This window comes from Rhineura floridana, chromosome 8 (genome assembly GCF_030035675.1).
Source record: "Rhineura floridana isolate rRhiFlo1 chromosome 8, rRhiFlo1.hap2, whole genome shotgun sequence".
Classification (NCBI taxonomy): domain Eukaryota; kingdom Metazoa; phylum Chordata; class Lepidosauria; order Squamata; family Rhineuridae; genus Rhineura; species Rhineura floridana.
The window spans coordinates 43822730-43848752 of NC_084487.1; the positions used below are offsets into that span (position 1 = coordinate 43822730).

Consider the following 26023-nt stretch of genomic DNA (forward strand, 5'->3'; position numbering starts at 1 on the left):
GCCTAGGTGAATTTCATGGCATGTGAATGCATCTGTTAATGTGGTTCAGACATCCCGAATATTCTCTGTGCAATATGCCCCAAATGTTTCCAGAATTCATTGATGTAGGGCAGTGGTTCCCATCCTAGGGGCCATGATCCCGGGGGGGGGGGATAATCCAGAGGGGGCCGCAAACAGGAAAGAAATTATTTTTTTAAAAAAAGTCTTCACTCCCTGGACACTGTCTGCTCCCCATTGCCGCTGCAGACGACACCTCCCCCTTGCTCCAAACGAGAGGGGAGGACTTTTGCTGAAGCGCCAGAGCATCTTTCAGGCATGCCAAGGGCAGGCATCTGCCTATAAAGCATGTGGCAGATGCCAAAGGAGGCTGAGGGTGAAGCTACCAAGAAGAAGTTACTATCACCAACTCCCATCTCCTTGCACGGCTGCTGACGACACTCTAACTCAGAACGAGTACTGCAGCTGAACTTTATTTATTTATTATTGCATTTATATCTCACCTTTCCTCCATGTTGCACAAGGTGGTACACATAGTCTCCCCCCCTTTCCATTTTATCCTTAAATCAACCCTGTGAGATAGGTTAGGCTGAGAGACTATGTCTGGCCCAAAGTCACCCAGTGGGCTTCATGGCTGGGTGGGGATTTGTACCCAGGGGTGTCACTATGGGGGTGCAGGCGGTGCGGCCCGCACCCGGGTGACACCGAGGGGTGACACCCAGAGCCGCCCCACCCCTAGGCACCGGGAAGCGGGTCAGCCGAGCGGCCGATTCCTCCCCAATCCAGCTGCTTAGCTCGTCGGCGCTCCAGCTCTGGGGGCCCGGAGGGAGCCCGGGGCTAAGGAGGAGCCCGCCCAGTCTGGCCTGGCCTCCACTGCCACCGCCACCGCCTCTTCGCGGCTCCTGGGAGTGGGCGGGGCCAGGCGCGGTTGCTAGGGGACAGCGCCCGAGCGGCCTGGCAGCCTCAGCAGGAGCCGCGAAGAGGCGGTGGCGGTGGAGGCCGGGCCAGGCCGGGCCGGCTCCTCCTTAGCCCCGGAGCCAGTTCCCTGGCTCCAGAAAGGATGCCCCGCTTCACCCCTCATGCTGTGGGCACCACTGGGTGGGAGCAGCCGTGACAGGGCCCCCCAGGCAGAGACGCCGCCACCACCGCCACTGCTGAGCCAAGGGAGAGATGGGTGAGGAGTGGGAATGCGGGGCTCTGGGCGGCAGAGCTAGTGGAAGGCATCCGAGGCCTGCCGGCCTGCCTGCCTGGGGGAAGAAAGGAAAGAGGGATGCTGCCTCCCCTTCCTTAACCTTCTCCACAGCAGGCCCAGGAAGGGCGTCCAGGTTCGTCACGGCCTAGGAGAGCTTCCCATGGCAGGGGCAGTGTATCTTGCTGCCTGGGTGCCACATGTTGCACTTGGGGATTTAGAATGGCATTTTTCCCCCTTTGAAGGGGCTGGGGACTCTTCTGCTCTCATTTGATTGTATTTCACAGTATTTTGCTGTTGTTGTTATGCGCCTCCAAGTCGACTACGACTTATGGCGACCCTATGAATCAGTGACCTCCAAGAGCATCTGTCATGAAACACCCTGTTCAGATCTTGTAAGTTCAGGTCTGTGGCTTCCTTGATGGAATCGATCCATCTCTGGTTTGGCCTTCCTCTTTTTCTACTTCCTTCTGTTTTTCCAAGCATTATTATCTTTTCTAATGAATCATGTCTTCTCATGATGTGTCCAAAGTATGATAAGCTCAGTTTCATCATTTTAGCTTCTAGTGATAGTTCTGGTTTATTTGTTCTACCATCCAATTATTTGTCTTTTTCGCAGTCCATGGTATGCGCAAAGCTCTCCTCCAACACCACATTTCAGATGAGTTGATTTTTCTCTTATCCGCTTTTTTCACTGTTCAACTTTCACATCCATACATAGAGATGGGGAATACCATGGTCTGAATGATCCTGACTTTAGTGTTCAGTGATACATATTTGCATGTGAGTTCTCCAATAGCCGCCCTCCCCGGTCCTAGCCTAATTTCTTGACTATTGTCTCCATTTTGGTTAATGACTGTGCCAAGGTATTGATAATCCTTGACAAGTTCAGTGTCCTCATTGTCAACTTTAAAGTAGGGAAGGGCTCAGCTGGGGTTGAGGGACTGGGGATTTACTGCTCTCCCCACCTTGCAATCCTGTGCATGTTTACTCAGAAGTAAATCCCACCCTGTTGAATGGGGCTTACCCACTAGGACTGGCGTGAGTTTTGTTGAGATGGCACCTCGGCATTGCACCTGCACTCTTTGCCCACTCACTTCTCCCTGCCTCCCATCACATCTGTGGTTCCCACTGGCCCTCAGAATTATCCCCAGGCCAGCAGAACAGTGAGTGCTTTCCTACCCTATATCTCAGTGGTAGGCTGAGCATATGCTTTGCATGCAGAAGGTCCTGGGTTCAATCTTTTGCATGTCCTTGTGAAAGGGAAAAAATGTTCTATGTTGTCTGTGTGATGATCCCACAGCTGGCTCTGTGTGTGTGTGCTATTACATTCAGTGATATACGGGAATTACAATTTACGAGTAACATTAGTACAAAAAACATTACTAAGGATTCTGTATGGTCTGGTATGGGAGGAGGTCCATGGGGGTGACACCATGAGTTACCGCACCGGGTGACACCAACCCTAGTGACGCCACTGTTTGTACCTGGATCTTAGTCCAACGCTGTAACCCACTGGTGTTGGGAGACAGGACTGTACATCTTCAGACTATGGATGTGTGAAGGAGAGGGATACCAATTTGATTGGACCTTTGCATTAAGAAAAGAAAGCAACACCTCCCTATCTGCAGGGAGCTGTTTATGGAAAGGGATATTTGGAGATGTGATTTTGCCACACAGTATTTTTTCAATTAACAGAGGCTAAAATTACAATTAGTGGGGAAGGGATCATGAAATTTTTTTAGCTTATAAAAGCGGTCCCACACTCATAAAGGTTGGGAACCACTGATGTAGGGAAAGTAATATGGCCCTGGATGTCCATGGATAGCATTAATGCTATGCAGAAGGTATTCCCAGTGGCTGAAGAATACACTGCTGCAATAATGGAAATTAAAAGCACCTGCTGTATCCATGAGTAGCTTGTTGGCATGAGGCCTAGTAGTTTTCCATCAAGTCTGAAAGTTTTGAAAGTTAAGAGGAGTTATGTCTTTGCCCAGTCTGGGAATGGACAGTGAAGGCCATTGTTATGGTAACCATCAAGATGTAGACTACTGGGAAAGTTCTAATAGAGTCTGTGAGTTGTGTCCTTCTGCATCATGCCTCTGACCTGAGAGGCTGTCTTACTTTTGCTTTCGGAGAGAAATGTGCTGTAGAGCTAGAGGGGGGGGAAACTGCTGAAAAGCCTTAATGTCTTAATAAAGACTCTTAACATGCTCTAATGCTCTGAAGAAGTTTCTTGCTCAACTTAACTCCAACGTAATGTATGCTGTTTCACGCAACAACGCACACACGCCAACAGGGGTTATGGGCCCAGATCCACAGCGCATTACACGGGAGTAAGTTGCTGGTCTGAACGGCAGGCAGAGTTCCAGAGAGGGCAGCTTGATTGATTGAACCAGACGGAGGTGAGCAACATGGCTGTAAACCTGTCTGGGGGAGGCTTGCCGATGGAACGACTTAATGGAAAGAATTATGGCAGCTGGAAGCCGAGAATGCGGGCTTTGCTAGTAAAAGAAGATTTATGGGAAGCTATTGAAGGTACACCCCCTGCACCCCTTACAGCGGCTTGGACTAGGAACGATGAGCGAGCTCAAGCTTTTATACTTCTGGCTCTATCAGACTCTCAACTGCTACACGTGAGGGATGTTACAAACGCCAAACAGATGTGGGACCGGTTGGAAGGCATTCATGTGCAACAGACTGCGGGATCTAGATTGTGTTTGGCACGGAAGCTTTATCAAATGCGCTTCACGGGTGAGTGCGACATGTGTGAGCATCTCACGGAATTCAGACGCCTGTTTGCTGAGCTGACGGACTGAGGCGTCGAACACTCTGAACTTCCGAAGACCTATCTGATCCTGGCTTCACTCGATGGGACTTGGAATAATATGGTCATGGCTTTCAAAGCCATGCCTGACGGAGGTTTGAACGTTGCGTTTATTGAGGAAAAGCTGACCCAGGAATGGCAGCGGAGACAGGAGGCGAAAAGAGCCGAGTCGATGGAAGCTGTCAGGAGGCAAGAGGTGAAAAATGCCGTGCCGAAGGATAATAAACAGGAGCAGCAACAGAGGCTGAAGGCTTGTTTTATTTGCGGAGATCGACGGCATCTACAGCGGGAATGTCCAGTCAAGCGCAACTCCAGGGACGGAGGCTTGAAGCAGGGAAGTGTGAACTTTGTTTGTAAACAGAAGTCTCAAGATTTATGACCTGTTAATTGGCTTCTTGACAGTGGGGCAAGCCATATATTAATCAAAGCAGAAGTTTGTTTTACACTTCAGAAAAAGTGCAGGATTTTGTGCAACTTGCTGATGGATCACATAAACGGGTGGAAGCCCGTGGACTGGTGAGATTTGATAAACTTGGGATAATGTCAGATTGTTTGTTTGTTCCGGAATTGGCTCATAATATTTTATCAGTGAGCAAACTGGTGAGTTGTAATTATTCAATTTTGTTCCACAAAGACCAATGTTATATAATGAGGGGAGATCAAGTGTGTTTGCAGGGAAGCCTTAATGATTCACAGTATGTAATAAAGAGCAGTCAAGCAGGGTGTGCTGTGTTAAATGCTGAGGCACAGGTACATCAGGGCTGCGTCCATGAATGGCATCAAAGGCTGGGGCATGCAAACCTTGACACGATAAAGAAAACCCCTTTGCACAGTGAAAACATGCGTTTAAAGGATTGTGGACAGTTAATGGATTGTGATGCATGTAATAAAGCTAAAATGACTATTGCACCAATAAACCGGGAGGCTGAGAGAACCACAACAGCTCCCTACCAGCTAGTTCATGTTGATTTATCAGGGCCAATAAATGCTTCACGAGGAGGTGCGAAATTCTTCATGGTACTGGTAGATGATTTTTCAAGATTTTGTCATGTTTTTCTGTTAAAGCATAAAAGTGAAGCTGAGCAGAAGCTGAAACTGTTCATTAAGAGAATCGAAACTCAACACGGCGTCATGGTGGGGGCTATACGCTCGGACCAAGGTGGGGAATTCACGAATAAGGCATTGAGTGACTTTCTGGAGAGTAAGGGAATAAACCAGAATTTCACTGCTCCATTTAGCCCGTTTTCCAATGGAACTGCTGAGAGAAAAAATAGGGTGCTTGGGGAAGCAATGAGAGCCATGCTGATGGATTGCAGTTTAGGGAATTCTTTCTGGGCAGAAGCAATTCTTTATGCAAATTATATTCACAACAGGGTGTTACACAGTGCACTTGGAATGTCTCCTTATGAGAAACTTATTGGCAGAAAGCCTAAAATAGAACACATTCAAAAAATCGGGGCAAGGTGCTGGATCCACATTCCACAGGGAAAAAGGAGGGGCAAGCTTGCACCCAGAGCACAGCAAGGTTTTGTTTTGGGATTTCAGAATGCATATTTCAGAGTTTGGTGTCCAGAAACACAGCAGTTAATTCTGAGCAGAAGCATTAAAGTCTCAGAAAAGCCTTGGGATCAAAGGCAGACAGTCATTCTTACAGGAACAGATGACACACAAACACGAACACAATCACAGACATTTACGCCAAACCTTGACATTAAAGTGGAAGGTACACAAATACCTCTCAGAGATGCTTTGAATGAGCTCATTTGTGGGAAACGCAGTAGAAATAAGAAACGCAAGGCTGAGGAAATGGAATTGGCTGATCAGGCTGTACCAAGTACAAGCAGCTCAGATGGAGGAGCTGCGAGGGCAGAAGTTCCAGCTTTAAGACGCTCTACAAGAGCAAATTTAGGCAAACCGCCTGAAAGATTTACCGTGGGATTAATAACAAGTCCTGGAATGAATAAAGTTGTAGATATGGATGCTGAGACACTTTATTTGACATGTGTTCAACCAAAGTTTGAGTGAATAAAGTTTTGAACTGTACTGAGATGTAATTTTGAACTGTACTGAACTGAAAATGTATGATGCAATGTACTGAAATGTATTGCAAGAGGTATTGTAGAAATGTATTACTGTATGACTATGTATTGTTGAGATTTCTTTGTAATTGACAGACATGATGAGATAAAGGGGGGCTTGTTGGCATGAGGCCTAGTAGTTTTCCATCAAGTCTGAAAGTTTTGAAAGTTAAGAGGAGTTATGTCTTTGCCCAGTCTGGGAATGGACAGTGAAGGCCGTTGTTATGGTAACCATCAAGATATAGACTGGGAAAGTTCTAACAGAGTCTGTGAGTTGTGTCCTTCTCCATCATGCCTCTGACCTGAGAGGCTGTCTTACTTTTGCTTTCGGAGAGAAATGTGCTGTAGAGCTAGAGGGGGGGAAAACTGCTGAAAAGCCTTAATGTCTTAATAAAGACTCTTAACATGCTCTAATGCTCTGAAGAAGTTTCTTGCTCAACTTAACTCCAACGTAATGTATGCTGTTTCACGCAACAACGCACACACGCCAACATAGCTTGGGTCACACTTCCAGAGGGGTAGTCATGTTAGCCCTATTGCAGCAAAAAACAAAGACTAGGGCACCACTTAACAAAATTATTATGGCATAAGCTTTCATAGAGTAGAATCCATTTCATCAGTTCCATTCTTCATGCAAAGACTTATGCGCTATATGTGGGTGCACCCTTGCACCTGGTTTGGAAACTGCAGCTCATGCAAAATGCTTGGTGGGACACCCAGCCTTATACATCCTGAAAGATCTGTACTGACTGCCTATTAGCTGCAGAGCTAAGTTCAAGATTTTGTTGTTGACATTTATAGCCCTAAACAACTTGGGACCAGGACACTTAGTAGACCTGCTGATCATTCCACAACCAGCAGATAAGTGGTCACTGGGGCCCATTGGGACTGGTGGGGTGGAAGGTAGAGAGGCCAACAGTTAATAGATCCAGAGCCAATAGAAGGCAGAGTCAACTAATTCTATTTTTGCCCCAACTCTCCTCTCTGGCGAGTTCTGTAATGGCAACACTGAGACTAAGGAAGAGGAAGTTGACAGCCAGGAACACCTCCTGGACTAGATGTAAGCAAGCAGGCAGGCAGGTTGAGGCTAGCTAAGATAAATCTGAAGTTGGTGAGTCAGTGCCCCATTTGCCGTAACAGTCCAGCTTCCATTGCAGCAGATGGTCATTTGGTGACAATCCAGAAGCGGGCCTTCTTGGTGATGGCACCCACACTCTGCAATGCTCTCCCCCAAGTGATTGTGAAGTAGGGACAGTAATGACCTTTAAACACCCCTTCAAAACTTTAAGCTTTCCTGAACTCTGACCTTAATGTTCATTTCTTTGTCCTGTACACTTCAGTTTTATGTGTGAGATACAGTTGTGTTTTGTTTTTAACTCCTTTTTATCTAATTTCCAGGAAATTGTATTGAATGATGTTGTGTTTTTATTGTTTTTATGTAAACCACTTAGAGATGTTTTTATTATATTAAATGGTATAAACATTTTATAAACAAATAAAAACAATCCCAGAGACACTTAAGGCACACATGTGCAGAGAAGCTTTTGAATGTCTGAATCAGACCTGAGGTTATCTGAGGAGTTAGCTGTGTGCCATTATGTCACTACCACAGCTTACATGGCTGTTTTTGCCTTCATTGATCGCATGCTTGCTCTGTTAAGCATTGTGGGTTGGCAGGGACAAGTGCAAGAGACAAGTGCAAGCACCTGGGCATGCATAAAGTCTGACTGTACATTTCTCTGTCTTCAAAACCACCATCACAATGTGCCTCAGTTAGGAGATGAGGCAAGTGAAATCAAGAACTGGTCACTAAAACTGGAGTGGAAGGAAGGATTATATTGGGGCAATCCCTCATTTCATCCTAGCCTCCTAGTTCTGTGAATGAACACGGACACATTTGCATTGAGACAATTTCACTTTGCAAAGTAGAATTTCACAATAGTGGAGATGACAAGGAAAGGTACAACCGCAGCCTGTTTTTACCTCTCACTTTCCATGGGGGTATACTGACATGTATGGCTTGCTCTACCTTGTGTCTCCACTCCCCTATCAGAAGGCACACCTGAAGCATCAACTTGGCAACCAAGAGCAGATGTGATTTTTGTATTTTATTCTTTTCTTTTTTACAAAAACAATGTTGTTGGGGCTATTTACAGAAGCATGTGGGGGGGGAATGCAGCACAGCTAGATCTCCCCAGCATTTTCAGGGCTATTTCCAGTTCTGCTCAGGAACAGCACAGGCAGGTAGCACAGTGGGTGTAAGTGGGAGTGAAAGAGAATGTCCAGGCATCAAAGAACATCCAGACATCTTCAAAATCTGCCCATGGTGGAGAGGAGATGATTCTGCAAGTCACATGAGCAAGGGAGTTTACATGGCAGTCCTGACTAGACATGCTGGAGATTTCCAGTGAAAATGGAAATGTGAGTAGAACTTGCCAATGTTCACTTATTTGTCTGGATTCTGGAACAGAAATCAATCCAGCTAATAAAACTGGTATTCACTCTTGTTGTTGCTTTCAGTCTGCAAACATATGTAAGTGATTATGCCACCCCCCCTGCCATTTTCATTGTGCTTCCTTTGTAATGAAATGAATGGAGTGGAATAAAGTAATGACAACATAATTTGCAGAGTTTATGTGAGTTACATAATTAATTACGTAAATTATGTATGTTATGTAATCTTATCCAGTTATCAACACACAAGGAACATTGCAGCTATAACAGTGGTGTGAGTGTGTAGATCCTTTCCGCATATAATATTAGCCATAATAGGTGGGTTGGAGCAGGGAATGGCCTTGTTACTATTTGCCAGTTTGACAGTCACAGAGAGCATAGCCTCCAAATAAAAATATTAAGTCCTAAAACAAAACAAACAAAAAAACCCTGTGTGCTGCTCTTCATAAGTTGAGTAATACAGCTGCCACACAGCTAAATCCCTCCCATAAAACTAAATAAAAATATGTTGCAAAATGATGCCGAAATTAATGGAATGCGAGGGCTGTGTGTGCTGTTCTGTAGCTCTCCATCTGAAGATCAAATGGCATGTTACATGGGTGATCTGTGGCCGGATCTCTCCTGATGTTTTTAGTATTTACTTAAAAGTATGCACAGGAAGCAGTGAATGCCACTGAAGAAGGGAGTGATCAACCCTTCACCACCATTTTTCCAATCAAAATCTCCCCTCTCCCAAAGTTGCTGTCAGCTCCAACACTGCAGAAAAGTACATTATATGATTTTTTTTTCTGTGGTGGGGCTAACAGAAGCCTGGAAGGAGCAATTTAGATCAGGAAAATGGCACAGGCGGAAAGTTTTTTTTAAAAAATACTTCCCCCAGCGACATTGCTCCAATTAAATTTGGAGTCACCCCTTACCCACTGCTGCTTTTGAGTAAAAATTAAAATGTCAGGAGATTCAGTTATGGATCTCCCATGTAACATGTTGTTTGGCCCTGAAAATGTGTCACAAGTTACACCTAATAGGTGCCCTTCACAATCTCTTGATCCCAATCCGCACAAAGGCTATGCATGGGTTGTTTGGGCTGGGGGAAATCACATTCTCCTGGAGACAAAATGTTACCCTTAAAACATTACTCATAAAATATAATGTCCTCAGTAACAAGAGCACAATCTGAACAAAATGCATGCCAGGCTATGTGCCACAAGTGGGAAATAAATGCACCTTTTGCATATATATAAAAGGCCCTAGTTTGGAAACAAAATGACCTGGGGACCTATTGACCACTACAACATAACAGGTGTGGAAAATAAGGCTAAGGAAGTAGTCTCCTCCACCCAAGCTAACCACTTTGGGAGGAACAGCTTTCAAGATCATGCCAAACTGAGCTCAGGAACGAGAAGGATTGTCTAGTACAACTTCCTGTGCAAGCCACCCACCCTCCCAAATCCCATAGCCAGCTTTCACTGGATGATGGGTGCTGATCGGTCGTTGGTCACAGTTGGACGCAGTTTGACTGTGGCAAAAGGATTGGTACCTCTAGGAAGAAGAAAAAGAAAGGTAGACATTAAATCTCTGAAAACACATTAACGTGAAACACATACAACACAAAGGCCACCAACACACTGGATACAACCCAAAGTCCTTAAAGAAGCGGCTGATGTCAGATGAACTACTAAATTAACAGATATGGTCAGATATTGACAGATACGGTCTCCCACTTTTTTCTATAAACAGAGTGGCCTAGTTTGGATGATCCTATATATTGGCTTAATAAAACAGATATGAACAAGCTCCTTTGCACAAGCCATGAACAAACCAGGAAATCTCTAATGAACCACAGCTTCCCATTTTAGCCAAACAGGGAAACTACATTTACTAGCTAGCTTTGGAGCAAGCCAGAATATTAAACCAACATTAATATTATTATTATTAAGTGAATGTATGACTGTCCAAATTTGGTCAGTATTTTCAGGATTTACATGATAAATCACCAAATGCCACCATTATATTAGGTCAACTGGACTAAATAAATTGTGTGTGTTATATTTCTAAGAGGATAAAAACAATACTCTTTGAACATGTACGAACAAGTATAAACACTGAACATGTGGAAATGGCACTGTTACAGGTTGCCACATAATACTCTTTCTGAATTTGTACAAAATCATTCTTTAGAGTGGCAGCATCTACACTCCCTGCCTATTGACATCAGGCCTTCACTGAATATTTTTTGGTACATACTTAAAACATTTCTGTTTAATCAAGTCTATCCAGACTCATAGATGTTGATTAGTTTTAATCCCTTTTCAGTTTGTTGCTGTTTTTGATTGCTTTTTAAATGTTTTTAATTACTTGTTTTTATTGATAGTGTTTTTTTAATTGTAAACCACTTAGAGGTTCTGTTACAATCACGCAGCATATAAATTAGTTAAATAAATAACAGTGTTAGGGAACCTCAGGCCTGGGGATCAAATGTAGCCCTCCAGGCCTTGCTATTTGGCCCTTGAGACTCTCCCCAAGCCATATCCCCTTCCCAGCCACACCCCTCACTGCCCTGCTTCACACCCTCCTTGACTGTTTTTGCCTGGCTGAGGTGTGTTCATGAACTCTGATAATGCCTCTTGTTTGTCTGGATGGAGGATAGAGAGGAGTGTGTGAGGGTATGTAGAGTAGGGTTGCCAGGTTCAGGGCCTGAGACTGATCCTGTATCTTTAGGAGAAGAGAAAGTCAGCCAAGTGCAGGTATTCTTGCAACACTGTAATGGGAAAAACCACAAGGTGGAATTCTCCCTTCCCCCTGCACAACTTTTAAAGATACAGAAGACCTCTTGGAGGCTGGGCCTGGCAACCTGAGCCTGGCAACTCTAATGCAGAGACTGGCCTACTGTACAAAGGTGTAATGGACATGTGTTGCTCTGCTCACTTTTGCCTCTGGCCCCACCCACCACCCCTGGCATGTGGCCCCTGGAAGGTTGCCCAGAAGGGAATGTGGCCCTCAAGCTGAAAAAGCTTCCCTACCCCTGACGGCATCATCACACCAACTTAAAGAATTAAGTAAAACCTCAGTTAACAAAATAGATGTATCCCTGGACATTACTTCTTTAACAGAAACTTTGGTACCAGAGGTAGGAATAACATGGAAAGAACAGGGATAGGTTCATACACCCGCTCATAGATGTTGGGGGCAGCTTCAACAGGGGCTTTAAAGGATGCTCCCGGCACCACCCCCCCTCCTCCTCTGAATGGTATTGGATCCTTCCCTCCCCAGCCCTGGGAGAAAGCAAGAGATCTCTTTAATGCAAAGCAAAGACATAGGGCTGATCAGTTTCACCTTAAGTAAAGGCACAGGCTTGAAAGTTTATCCACAGTAAAGCGAAGCTAGTCAGTTTCACCTTAAAAAAAACGCCTTCCTTTAAAAGGAGCTTCCTGGAGGATTCCTTAACTGAGGTATTACTGTATATTTTAAAATGTCTCTTAAAAGAATTGGCCTTAACATATGCTGGGAGTAGCTTGTTCAGAAGAAAAAGGATCATCCAGGACTCAAACATTTACCTGGGGAAGAGTTCTGGAGGATGCTCCCACCCTGCTGGCTTCTGCAACAAAGCAAAAATATGGTGAGCATTGACACGAGAGAGAGAGAAAGTGAGAGAGAGAGAGAGAGATTACCTTGTGAATTTTCAACAGAGACAAAATAAGAAAGGAAGGGACATGCCAAGCACACACACACACACACATATAGGCTCAAGTGGTGTCTGCACCATTGGTTTCCCAGCAGGTCAAATGTGCATCCAACCAAAGGGTTTTGTACCATACTGTGCCCCTGCCTCCACTTGTGGCCAAGTTGGTTCCAGTTGGGAGGGATTTTGGCACGGAGCTCTTCCCCAAACTGAGCATTACCACATTAGAGAAGCATTGCATGTAAAGACACACATCTTATTAGCAAAGCATCTCTAACATAGGCCTGTTTTTTCTTTGTGGTTGGTTGTTAGTTACTGAGTTTTTCCCTTTGCTGCCTTGTCTTTCAATGCAGATATATTCTGATATCTTGAAAATCAAATTTCTTTTAATGACACCTCACTAATGAAACCTCGACCTCATCTCTGGAACTCCTTCCTAGATCAGGTAATCCCTTTCCCTGGCTATGTTCACTCAGAGTTTGAAGACATTTTTATTTGTCCAGGCCTGTGGAAGGGGATATTTAGGCACTGTAATATTTATAATTGCCATTTTAGTGAGTGAATATTAGAAATGGGTGGAATGGCAGGATACTTAATAAATAAATGAATAAATTGCATCTGACTTACACAAAACAAGAGTGCACACATGGCTTTAGAACAGGGGTTCCCAAACTTTTCCCCCTACAGACCACTTGAAAATTGCTGATTTTGATGGACCACTTCATGGTTTCTCTGCCTGTTACAGCAGTTGTAATGTACTGTGCTAGATGCTGTGTGGTTTAAATTGCATTTTCATTGTTTCTTTTAGTTCTTATATTGTACTTTAGTGTATTACAGTTTGAAATCCATAAAGTTCCAATGTATGTTAGTAGGTTTGGAGGTTGCTGTTTACTCAGCTTGTACATGTTCCTAAACTGAAGGCGATGCTCCCCAGGAGAACAGGACAAAGCCTCCAGAACAGGGATGACTAACCTGTGGGTGTCCAGATATTGTAAGTAAGTAAGTAAGTAAAATTTAATTTTTGTGTCACCTATCTGGCCGAAGCCACTCTAGGCGACGTACACATTGAAATTCAATAAAGTACAATATAAATACAGCATAAAATACAATGCAGTCAACAATAACCATTTTAAGTAGCAGCAGATAGAACAATGTAGGGCAATCAATAAACAATTATAAACAATCACAAAAAAATTTAGCCCACCCCAGAGATCCCGAAGGCCTGTCCAAAGAGCCAAGTTTTTAAGGCTCGGCGAAATATATCCAGGGAAGGGGCATGGCGAAGATCGAACGGGAGGGAATTCCACAGAGTGGGGGCCGCCACTGAAAATGCCCTCACTCTAGTCCCCACCAACCTAGCTGTTTTCGTTGGTGGGACTGAGAGGAGGCCCTGCGTGGCTGATCTAGTCGGGCGGCTGAGGTTGATGGAAGTTACAGTCCAACAACGTCTGGAGGGCCCCAAGTTAGCCACCCCCACTCTAGAAAGATCTGCTACTGAAATAGATAGAAGGGGTTGCTGATCACAGGATGCCCTCCTCCAATTGGAGCAGAAAGGGCCTTCACCATAAATCCAGTGTTCTTTTTCTTGTTGTTTTATTGTCTAGGAATTCCTCCTTGCACAGCTGGCAACCTTAATAGGAGACTGCCTGCCTGAAAAGGGCAGTCATGTCAAAATCCCTCTTGCATGTGGCAAGATTACACAACAGGAAGAAATCCAGGTTTTCATGTGGAGACTGGATAGAGATTTTGACCTGGGAATGCTTTCACTTTTGTTCAGACTCTAGAGATGTCTACACACACTTCAGCAACACCCACCACCCCCAAGGCTGTGTTCCCACGAACATAGAAAGACAGCCATGTGCTTTAAATGCATGGTGTGGATATGATTATTCTGACTGGTAACAGCCCTCCAAGACTTTCAAGCAGAGGGGTTTTCAAGCCCTGTAACTTAAGATGTTTTATCTTGAGATGCTTGGGCCTGACCTTGGGGCTTTCTGCAATGCAAGCTATGTGTTCTGCCATTGAGCAATTGCTGTTGGTGTGGGTACCTACTTTTGGCTGAAAAGTTGGACTGAAATGAAATGAAATATAAACCCACTTCTTAGGACTCACAGTCTTTAAAGTGGGTATTTGCTATGACATATGATGTTAGGAGTTATGTCAGAACAAATAATCTCTATCTCACTCGCTCTCTTATTTAAGAGGTCATGCTTTACTTTTGCTGTTCACACATAAACATAAAACACTGGTCCCACCACCACTGGAGGGCAGTAGTGTAGCGGCAAATTCAGACATGCAGGGTCCCTTCATGTTAGTCATAGCCACGTCCCTCCCTCTTTTTTGCTGCAGGGTTGAGAATGAGATCCTTGTTAATGCCTTCTCCCACAACAGACATCCCTAGGAGCCAATAAGCATGAAAGAGGAGAGTGTTAGCTGCTGAGAAGACTCTTCTCCGCAGCTGACTTATCTCCTTTCACTCTGATTGGCTCCAAACAGTAGGAACGGTCAAAGAAGCACATTAGAAGATTCTTCTCAGTGGCTAAGACACTCCCCTTTCATGCTGATTGGCTCACAGGATGCTGAAGACACTGGGACCCTGCTCCCAAAAAACAAAGGGTCTAAGACTCCCCCAAGACCCTGGACGACTACACCCCTGCTGGAGGCACACATTCAGTAAAGTTATGCAAAGACACTTCAAAATTCTTCTGGTCTGCTTGCTGCTGCGCAAGTCACCATATTACAGGGCTGAACTACACACAATGCTAAATATGTCACTTCAAGCTCCATTATTCAATGTTCATCTTGAAACAGCAAGTGATGTTTGTGGGGACCCCAATCAGGCCAGATGTGGGGAACTTGTGGCCCTCCAAATGTTGCTGAACTACAACTCCCATCATTCCTGGTCATGCTGGCTAGAGTCAATGGGAGTTGTAGTTCAGCAACATCTGGAGGGCCAAGGTTCCCCACACTTGATTGATGGTGTGCAGGGGGATGTGCATTAACCTTTTCCTCCCTTGCTGTGGTCATGACAAAGATCAACCCTTCCAAAGTTGCTGTTAGCCCGAATGTAGTTGCTTCCATTGTCATCAATGAAAGTTTCACTCCTGAGACTAACAGCATGTGGAAGTGGCAATATTTGTTGGGATAACAGCACTGGAAAACAGTTTTAAAAAGGCCTCCATGCATACCATCAACTCAATCCTCATTGCTCTCCTCCTCACACCTGCTATTTTGAGTAGGAATGGAGGGAGGAATTCAATTAACTTTGCATCTAAATGTGAATCTACTTAATTCAAACTTTCCAAAACAATATGCAAATCAAAACACAGCCATCCTTCAAAATTCACACTTCTCCAAATTTTGCTATGCTCCAGCCAAATAATATATGCAAATATGTGTCTATTAGAGTCAAGTGTGCGTAAAAATTCATAAATGACTAAAAATAACATACAAAAATGGATTATGCAGGGGAAATTTCTTTGCAAAATTGTATATCTTAGGTAAAAATGAATACAAAATGCGTATATTAGGAAAAATTCTCATTAAAATGCTGATGAATTTTCACGAGGATTTTTTTTTAAAAAAATTGTAAAGTGATGCAGAAGTGTGGAGAACTGAATTTAAGACTGGAAAAACAAGAAACAGAGAAGCTGAAACTGGCAGATTCGCCCATCCCTAATTTAGAGATAAGTACTGATTCACAGGAATTTAGCGTCATGTATAGTTTGGCCCTTAGTACTGGGCAGAGGCAGCCAAAGAGAGGAAGAACAGGCCCTTATCTTAGAATGATAGAATCATAGAGTCATAGAATAGTAGAGTTGGAAGCGGCCTATAAGGCCATCCAACCCCCTGTTCAATGTAGCAATCCAACTTAAAGCATACCCAACAGGTGGCTATCCAGCTGCCTCTTAAATGCCTCCAGTGTTGGAGAGCCCATCACCTCCGTAATTGGTTCCATTGTCATACCTCTCTAACAGGAAGTTTTTCCTGAAGCTCGGTCAAAATCTGGCTCCCTGTAACTTGAGCCCATTATTCCATGCCCTGCACTCTGGGACAATCGAGAAGAGATCCTGGCCTTCCTCTGTGTGTCAACCTTTCAAGTACTTGAAGAGCGCTATCATATCTCCCCTCGGTCTTCTCTTCTAAGTTATTTATCCTCATGTCAACTGCTACAGTCTCAGTGTGAACAACATGGGAGTGTAAAGGAGGGTTGGGATTTTTGTAAAGGGCTTTTGTGTATTTGTTAAACTGAAGAAGCTGTTCGTGTGAACATGGCCAAATTCTCAATCCACAGCAAGCAGCAAAAAAAACCCAACAACCCTGTGTTTTTTCCCATTCATAGAGGCTGAGAATCCTCAGCCTGCCCCAGACCCCACCACTAGCATTCTTCTGCTTCCAGGGCAGCCCTGTCAGAAGAGACATGCCACAGTGCTCAGCAGAGGAAAAGAGAAAAGGAGGGCATCTCCATCAGCTGGCCAGATGGCCACCCAAGCCCATGTTGAACACTCAGAGTCCTACTGTTAGCAGAAAGAGCTGCTGCCCCGAAGCCACCAGAAATCAGGCTGGGATGTCATGGAGAAGAGGAGTGAACTGAAGGGTCCCTGGGAAGTGAAAGAGAAGGGACTGAGATTCTGGGATGGTAAAGCAGGGCACCCAGATAAATATGGAAGAGGGGAACCAACCAAGGTTGGTAGGGCGAGGCAGGCCAAAAAGGATGTTATGCTGTGAGGCTGAGAGTGGCTACTATGAACCGAAAGAAAAGAAAAGCACTGAGGTCAGTCCTAAAACCTGAGTGAGGACAACAAGCTGATGTCACAGGAGGAACTGGAGAAGCACTAAGAGGCCATGGCAATCTAGGAAATTTATCAGAGAAATGTTCACTGAGAATTGGAGGGGATTTCCTTGTGTGAATGCAATAAACATCCTATTTGCATAGAAAAAGAAGCTTCCATTGGCACCAATGGAGATTTCCCTTCTGTTACAAACAGCAGCTTTGAAGGAGGCAATTTTCTTTAGGATTAGTGCAAGAGGAGAAGAGATAATCTCCCCCTATGCACCCCCTTGTGGTGCCAAAGTTGCTTGGGGAGCCCTGCACCCATTAGTTACCTTTTAAAAACCAAGCATGTTTATTATTTATTGCCACTGCATCAGGCTTGGTCATAATTTTCAGGATGAAGTTCTAATGTTGCAGGTGTGACAATAAAGGGCTTTATGGTAGTTATTCCCACCCACCCCCCTTTCAGGATTTATCACTTGGGTGTCATGGATATCCTTCTCACCACCTGCCCTCAGCAATACATTTCCAGACGCTTGTCCTGCAGCTCATTTTGCAGACCCAGCTACTGATATTGGCTAGCCAGGAAGAGCTCTGTGTAGTTTACCCAGCAGGATTTTTTTCTGTAGAAAGGGCAGGAGGGGTGGCAATAAAAGCTGCACCACAGGACAGCAGAAACTGAGCAGCCTCTTGCTTATGCGAGAGAACATTCTATCATCTGTCTGAGAAACCAAGAAGCATTAAAGAGTTCAGGGGTGCATTCCTGCCGGGCAAAAACATTCAAGAAGGGTGGTACAGCCTGGGGAGAGTCCCAACGGCCAGACAGAGAGGCCTGGTTGTGCATTTGGCCCCTGGGATGGAGATTCCCCACCCCTACCATAGCAGGAGGTGGATGGCTGATTCATATGACATTATACCTGCCCCCAGCTTCAGATCATAGTGTCAATATAGGCAAGGCAGGACATGACAACTGCCTAGGTCATGTGATGATGACTTTCCACACCTATGTGGCTGTAACACAGCATGGTAACCATATGATCTGGGCAACCATGTGACTGGCCCTTGCAAATGGTACAGCTGCAGTCTGGAGCTGAATTGCAGGGCAGCAGCCGAAGGGCAGTTTATTGGCAGCTGGTACATCACCTGGGTTACTTATTAATCAGATCCCAGCCAACTCTCTTGCCAACAGCACTCTGTATACCAAGGGGTGGGGAACCTGCTACCTTCCAGATGTCGCCAGCCTACAGCTCCCATCACCCCTAACCACTGGCCATGCTAGGCTGATGGGAGTTGAAGCCCAACATTTGGAGGGCCACAGGTTCCCTGTCCCTGCTTACACCATTCCAAACCCAAACCTAGTGGTCTAAATCTGTACCCCCACATCAGTTGTGACTGGTGGCTTCATGTCAGTGAGGCAGTGGAATCTGCTCTGGGTTTTAGTCCAAATTTTCAAGGAGCTGTCCTTGAAAGTTTGGACTAAAGGCCGGAGTGGATTCCACTGCCCCGCTGAAATAGAGCTACCAGCTGTCACAGCCCCACATGATTTTCCAAACTCCACCAAATGACAGGACAAGCCCTTACCTTGGAATCCGAGGGGGCAGCGGCATTGGCTGTGCTACTCCGACGGCTGCCTGCCCCCAACATGGCAGGAGATGGGCTTGGGGACTGAGGTCTGCTGGAGCTGTGCCAGTAATTGCCAGCAGACGGGGTGCTGCTGGGCTGATCCAGAAGGTCATTGACACTGTGACTGCTCCGCAGGGGGAACATTCTGAGCAAGAGTGAAAAAGGAAAGGTGACAAAAGGGCAGGAAGGGGCAAGCACACTTATTTATTTGGCTTTGACCTTTAAAGCCTTCTGTGGCCAGAGTCCCTGAAGGGCCACCATCTCCAGATGTGCCTGTGGGTACTTGCAAAATGCTCATCAGAGGCCCATGGGTGTCCAAAGGAATATTTCCAGGAATTCTCCAAATAGACAGACAAACATACATGACTAGCATCAGAGAACAGGTCTACTGTTCTGCTAGATCTGGTAAGTGTCAAGGCCTGGATAAGGCCAGGTTCTCAATGGGTAAGCTTGCTATCCATCTGCAGGTGGACCTGACATTCAGACAACACCTTACTACTCACTGCTGAAACCATCAGCTCTTTTCCTGGTCCCTTCAATTCCTTAAATAATTGCACTGCTGCTACAATCAACTTCACAGCCCCTTCCCCACTGCGTTTCATTAAAAACAACAGCAACAACAACAGCAGGTTAACAACACAGGACTACACATAAGTGTTGTCATACATTACCTCTCCCCACTGGGTTACTTTTACTCTTTTTTTAATGAAAGCTGGGAATCTGAGAATTGCGGTTCATGGGGGGGGGGGACAGAGACTGCCACCTCCCCACAGACCATCATGCAGAGGCCATTTCCCACTCTCCAGGTTCCCTCTGCCACTGGAGGAGTAGCTGGTGACTAACAGGGAAGGGTCTCTTTCAGTGGCTTTGCAATGTTCTCCCCAGAGAAGCATGCCTGGCACCCACTGATACATTTCTGGAGGAAGGCAAAAAACCCAGCCTTTTAAACGATGGTTGATCTGTTTTACCTGGGTTATTTTGATGCTAGCTTCAGTTATTTGATTCTTTTTAACTTATTTTAATCCAAGAGTTAATTTATGGTGGTGTTCATTTTTTTTTTTTAAAAAGCCATCCTAATTTTGTATTTGAATGGTTGGATATAATTCTAAGTAGTAAGTAAATAAAAAATAAGTGCAGATATTTTATTTTATTCATATATTTCCCTTCCTACACAGAGTTGATGGTGGTATACGTGGTTTTCCCCCACCCTCCCCCTCATTTTTTCTCTCACATCAACCAAGTGAGGCAAATTAGGCTGAGAGACATTAGCGACTGACCCCAGTGTTACCCAGGGTTCCTCTGGACAAGCTGTTTATTCAGTGTTTGCACAAAGTTTACGCAGTAGTTAACCATGCCCGGTTTTTGTTGAGCATTCATTCTAATATGTCTGTAGCAGTGGCGGCAGGTGGCTCCATATCAGTGGGGCAGTGGAATCCACTGACACACCTTGGACAGCTCCTTGAAAGTTCAGACTAAAGCCCAGAAAGGTTTCCACTGCTTGTACCATGGACAGCTCCTTGAAAGTTTGGATTAAAACCTGGATTAGATTCTACTGCCCCACTGACATGGAGCCACCTGCTGCCACTGGTTTGTAGGATGCAGGTTATATGACATTGGGTATTCATCCTGCATTCATTGTGGTTTCTTGTGAGGTGTTTGCATATCTTCCTGTTAATCATTCATTCATCCCACACTATTCAGTGCATTTCCCCATCACTTTCTGAACCACAAAAAGTGGATGCTTTGTGTTAGAACAACAGAGATCTTTAAGCTACTTTAATTGTGCAAACCTAAAGTCCCAGTACATACTTGAATCTCTCCTGCAAAAATTGTGACAGTCTGGAGGCACTCCCAGTTGGATTCATTAGGGCTGAGTGGGCTTCTCAGGTTCTGGCTTAATACTCTAACCACTCTACCACACTCAATATAAACTATTAAAAGCTGAAAGTGGCTCTGTTGGAGCTAGTACTGGACACTAGCTAAGAGCATCAGCTGATAACTCCTGGCTGAAATCTCACCTCAAGGCCAAATGACGTGTGACATGTAAATATGCTTAACAGTAGCCCAATTGCCCTTTTACATCTGGGAGGGGGAAGTGAGAGCAGAGAAGAAACAGGCAGGGAGAAGGTGCTTAACCCTTTCTTTGCCTATCTTTTCTGTACTCCAAATTGCTTCACTCTCAAGGGCCCTGTTTGGAACCCTGGAGTGGAAATGTTGGAGGGGGGGAGGGTGAGCAATTTTGCACAGGGAAATTATGGACAGGGAAAGGGTTAAGCTCCATTTCTGTCCCTGTTGCTTCTCCACTTCTGACCACTCCCTACCAAAGCAGCTCTTACCGTTTCAAAAATGGCTGTCAGGCTACCCTTATTTTAAATATTTTCTTGTGGGGTTCTCCCTGTCATTGGGCAACTCATAATGGGAGTAATTTTGATTGTGAAAATGATTTCATTTTGCATGTAACAACATTCAAGAGGGAAAGCACTACTGCAGGGGGCCATTCTGAGCAGAGAAATGGCATACAAGTGCATAGGTTGCTTAATCCTTTCCCTGCTTGATGCTTCTCCACTCCAGATCATATATGATCCATCTGAAGCCACTCTACCCCCCCCCAAGGTTCCGAACTTGCATTTCCCTCCTTGTGAATATGTGTCTAAATCTCCACAGGGAGAAGAGCAGCTTCGGAGGGGGGCAATTTGGAACAGAGAAGCAGTAGGGAACTAAAGGGTTAAATGACCCATACAATATATACAGTTTCTCCATTTAAAATTGCCCCCTTTCCTTCTCAGAATTGCTTCCCCCTGTATCTCTTCACATTTGGCTAAGGCTAGGCTTTAAATTGCTTTTTAAAAATGTGTTTTTAAATTTGTATATTTGTTTTTACTGTTTTTAATTGTTGTAAACCGCCCAGAGAGCTTTGGCAATGGGGTGGTATACAAATGCAATAAATAAATAAATAAATAAATAAATAAATAAATTTAATATCTAAGAACACTTCACAAGAGCTGACTTAGCTATGCCCCCCCTTCTGAACCCTCATTATGCATCACTCCTCCAACCCTATCTCTCCAATTTCATGTCCCTGGCCCTCCTCCTCCTCGTTTCTCTTCCTTGCTACCACTGGAAACCTAGCCTAAGCCACACTTCTGCTTGCTACAGCAGTGGTAGGGGCAGCTAGCAGCTGATTGCTTGCCAATAATGCTCGGGAGAAGTGTCCCATCAGCCCAACAGATGGGCCGGCCCTGCATTCAACCAGGCTTCACACGAGAACAAAGAACAGGGCATACAAACATCACTATTGAATGATACAACTCAGGTTCATGGTACCTGGGGGTTATCTCCTCAGCGCCTCTCACCTCCACCAGTGGCTTCACAAAAGCTTCAGGAAACCAGCCACTCCTAAAAGCAAAGACACATGGCAACAGCCATCTTTTATGCACATCATCATCCAACCTCTTATTATGGGATCTGTCTTCTGGTTTCTTTCAATCTTCAGATCAGTTCTCACATTCCCACATCAGTTTGCAATTTTTAAAAATGGGGGGGGGTCATGAAAATTCATTAGCATTTTAGTGTGACTTTCTCCTAATATACATACTTTGTTATGCAATGTTGCCTAATGTACACATTTTTGCAAAACAATTTAATATAATGCATTTTGTATGTTAATTTCTGTATTTTTATGCACACTTTACCCTAATATATGCATTTTTGTACATATTACAGGGCTGGATAACTCCACTGGAAAATTCACAGAAGTGTGCAGATAAACTGGAATGGGTTCAGAGAAGGACAATGAGGATGATCAGGGAGCTAGAAACAAAGCCCTATGAGGAGAGACTAAAAAAACTAGGCATCTATAGTCTAGAGAAGAGAAGACCGAGGGGAGATACTATAGCACTCTTCAAGTACTTGAAAGGTTGTCATACAGAAGAGGGCCAGGATCTCTTCTCAGTTGTCCCAGAGTGCAGGACAAGGGCTCAAGTTACAGGGAGCCAGATTTCAACTGAACATCAGGAAAAACATCGTAACTGTTAGAGTGGTATGACAATGGAACCAATTATCTAGGGAGATGGTGGGCTCTCCAACACTGGAGGCATTCAGGAGGCAGCTGGACAACCACCTGTCAGGTATGCTTTAATTTGGACCCCTTCATTAAGCAGCGGGTTGGACTAAATGGCCTTATAGGCCCCTTCCAACTCTATGATCCTATGATTCTATGAAGGATGGCTGTGTTTCACTTCAGGCATTGTTTTGGAAAGTGTGAATTGGGTGGATTCACCTTTAAATGCAAACTGAATTGAATTTCTCCTTCATGCCTATGGAGATACAGATACCTACACCTTTGCTTGACAGTCTTACTTAAAGGCCCCTTGTTTTCACTTTAACTATTAAGAGCCTTATACTTAAAACAAACAAACAAACAAAAGGTTATGCATAAATGACAAAAAAGCTGTTTTTAAATGCAGTTGCCAGTCCTGGCAAGCACCCATGATGTTTTAACAAGAAACTAGGGATGGGATTCATTGGCAGGTGCTAGTTAGAAAACATTCCATTAACCTAACAGGCTGGCATCGATTTGAATTTGTTCTTAATCCACTAGCTGCTGTTTTAACTGATCTGTGTGTGGGGGGTTGTTTCACTCAGAAAAAATGATATTAATATTTTTAAAGGAAATATCGATATTTTGATGGAAATAATTGCTATTTCCTTTAAAATATTGATATTTTGAAGGAAAAGTAATACATTTAAATGAAATATTGATAAATTATCATTCTTAAAATTGATATTTTAGAGGCAGTTTTTTTAAAAGTCTGTTTTCAAAAACAGCCGCAGAAATTCACTACTTTAAAATCCAGTCCTCAATTATTGAGAATAAGCGAATCATAGAAAATTCAGTACCAAATCCAAATTGGGCTGAATTCTGCACATCCCTACATGAGACACACCACTGTACTGGTAAGAGAGACCTTGACTTCGTGTCTCCTTTAAACAGGACAGTTTTAAAGGACAGTGAACTTGGTTGAAACACGACATTGGTTCAGCACTGACTGCTTCCAGCAAACTCCAGAGTCTGGATTCATACAAGAGCAACTGCCACGCTGGTCCCAAAAGAAAGACAGGAAAGACCCAAAATGGCCCAGGTGACAGTTTTTATTGAACCAGCTATGCCAGTCAATCATCTGTCCATCACCTGATGTTATTAGAGCATCAGAAGATTGACAGGTGGATGGTCCTGTCCACCTGTCAAAGTTGGCCAAAAAGGTTCCCCACCCCTTCTCTTAAGGCTATAAGATGCAACAGGCATGATTTAAACTGATCCTCTAAATGAGCTGCTACTGAAATAAGAATCTGTTTGGTCTGCATCATTTTAAAAGCATGATACAAATTTCAACAATTGACCCGAAGCCCGTAAGCCAAGAACCTCCTCAGCCTACCAGACTCCCACAGATGCATATCTGAGCAAACTTACATGGATGTACCTTCCAGCTTGCCATACAACCAGCCATTCTGTGCTTCTGGTATCAGCACGGTGACTACATCCCCAAGGCTGAACTGCAAAAGGGTCTGATTGGAACCAGTCAAGTGGGGCGCTATTGCTTGGACTTTCAGCATGCTATTGCTGTTCCCCTCTTTACCCCCAGCTTCTGCTCTTCTTGCCGCCTGCTCCCCAAAGGAGCTAGAACGAGAACGTTGGCCAGTGGAGAGGGAGCCTGCAAGATTAAGAAAGAGGCAGAAATCTCTTGGAGGATCCCAGCTCTGCTAAAGGAGGGGAGGATAGACCACATAAATAGGCCAAACGCTACTTGTAAAAAACAACGAAACCAACCCTAGATTTGCCTTCAATACGTCTATGGCAGAGTTGCAGAACCTGTGGTTCTGCAGATGTTGCTGGAGTACAACTCCTATCATCCCTGACCATTTGTCATGCTGGTTGGGGCTGATAGGAGTTGGAGTCCATCAACATCTAGAGAAGCACAGGTCCCCCACCCCTGGCCTATAGGTTAGATAAATTGTTTTGTTTGTTTGTTTATATTTACATCCCACCTTTCCCCAAGGAGGTCATGGAGATGTCCACAATTTTCTCCCAATTTTATCCTCACAACAAGACTGTAAGGTAGTCTAGTATGAGAGATAGTGAGTGGCCCAAGGTCAGCTTAATGGTGGCTGACTGAGGATTTGAATCTGGGTCTTAGTCCAACCCTCAAACTTCTACACTAAATTAGATCTTCATTGTTTAGGTCCTATGCTCATTGTGTTCAAGCTTCATCACTGTCTGGAATGAACATAAATTTCTCACATCTACACACATAACAGGAATCCCAAGGCATCTTAGGAAAATGTTTCTCAATGAAGAGTCTTTATCTACCATCACAAGACGCATGCTGATTCCTTTTGACCTAGGATTCTCCCCTCCTCTGGACTCTCTTACCGATAGAGGGAGTTCTTTTCAGGGTTCTCCTTCTTGGCTCTGACTGAGGGGAAGGCAACATTTCTGCTGTCTCCTGTGGGAAGGGGCTGGAGCTTCGTCCTGCTGTCACTGAACTGAAATCACCCAAAGGCCTCTGGGGCTGCAACAAGGAAGTGAGACCAAGAGTGAGCACTTTGTGAAAATGATCCCAGAGAAGAAGATCCTTTGAAGCAATCCAGATGTCTCTTGAAGACATATTGTCATCTCTTATGTCACAATCTAGACGCCTACATCACCAATCACCAGAAATCCTGAACCTGAATTTACTGCCAATCTACTTAATTGGCTGACTGACAGGGAATTCTGGTTCTATTTTTATGAAACAGAGATAAAAACCAACAAATTTCTCCACACCACAGTGGCAGTTGGTGGGGCAGCGGGATCCACTCCAGGTTTTAGTCTGAACTTTCAAGGAGCTGACCAAGGTGCTAAAACCCAGAGCAGATTCCACTGCCCCACTGACATGGAGCCATCAGCTTCCACTGCCATACCACACATAATTTTATAAACCTCTTATTGTGGTCCCTCTTAGTTATCTTTTTTGTAAACTAAAAAGCCACAACAGATGGTGGACTATTTCAGCCTGAGGTTTTCCCGTTCCCTTCTGGTCAACTTTCTGGGGGCCACATGCCAATGGTGGGGATGAGGAGGCAAATATGAGTGGAGCAGCTCTCTTCCATCTAGGCAAGCAAATGACATTCTTAGGACATATTCCCACCAGGCAAAAATACTGAAGGAGGATGTGAAGCAAGGTCAGTGAGGGGTATGGCTGGGGAGGAAGCATGGCCTGGGAAGATTTCCAAGGACGAGAGAGAGAGGTCTGAAGGGCTGCATTTGCCCTATGGGCCTGAGGCTCCCCAACCCTGATTTAGCCTTTCCTAGGAAGGAAGGTGCTCTGACCCCAGGATCATTTTGGTTGCCCTTTTCTGCACC

General features: G+C 44.6%; 1 protein-coding gene across 1 annotated transcript in view; it reads right to left on the reverse strand.

The window, feature by feature from the left end:
* Positions 1 to 9327: 9327 nt before the first annotated feature.
* BAIAP2L2 (BAR/IMD domain containing adaptor protein 2 like 2) overlaps positions 9328 to 26023 on the reverse strand; it is a 37863-nt gene continuing 21167 nt past the window's right edge. The window contains exons 10-15 of the mRNA XM_061582718.1: positions 25052 to 25190; positions 24092 to 24332; positions 21946 to 22017; positions 18580 to 18766; positions 12100 to 12140; positions 9328 to 10084 (exon numbers count right to left, since the gene is read on the reverse strand). Coding sequence (XP_061438702.1) covers positions 10009 to 10084; positions 12100 to 12140; positions 18580 to 18766; positions 21946 to 22017; positions 24092 to 24332; positions 25052 to 25190 — 756 coding nt within the window. The 3' untranslated portion in view covers positions 9328 to 10008. The remainder of the gene's footprint in view (positions 10085 to 12099; positions 12141 to 18579; positions 18767 to 21945; positions 22018 to 24091; positions 24333 to 25051; positions 25191 to 26023) is intronic.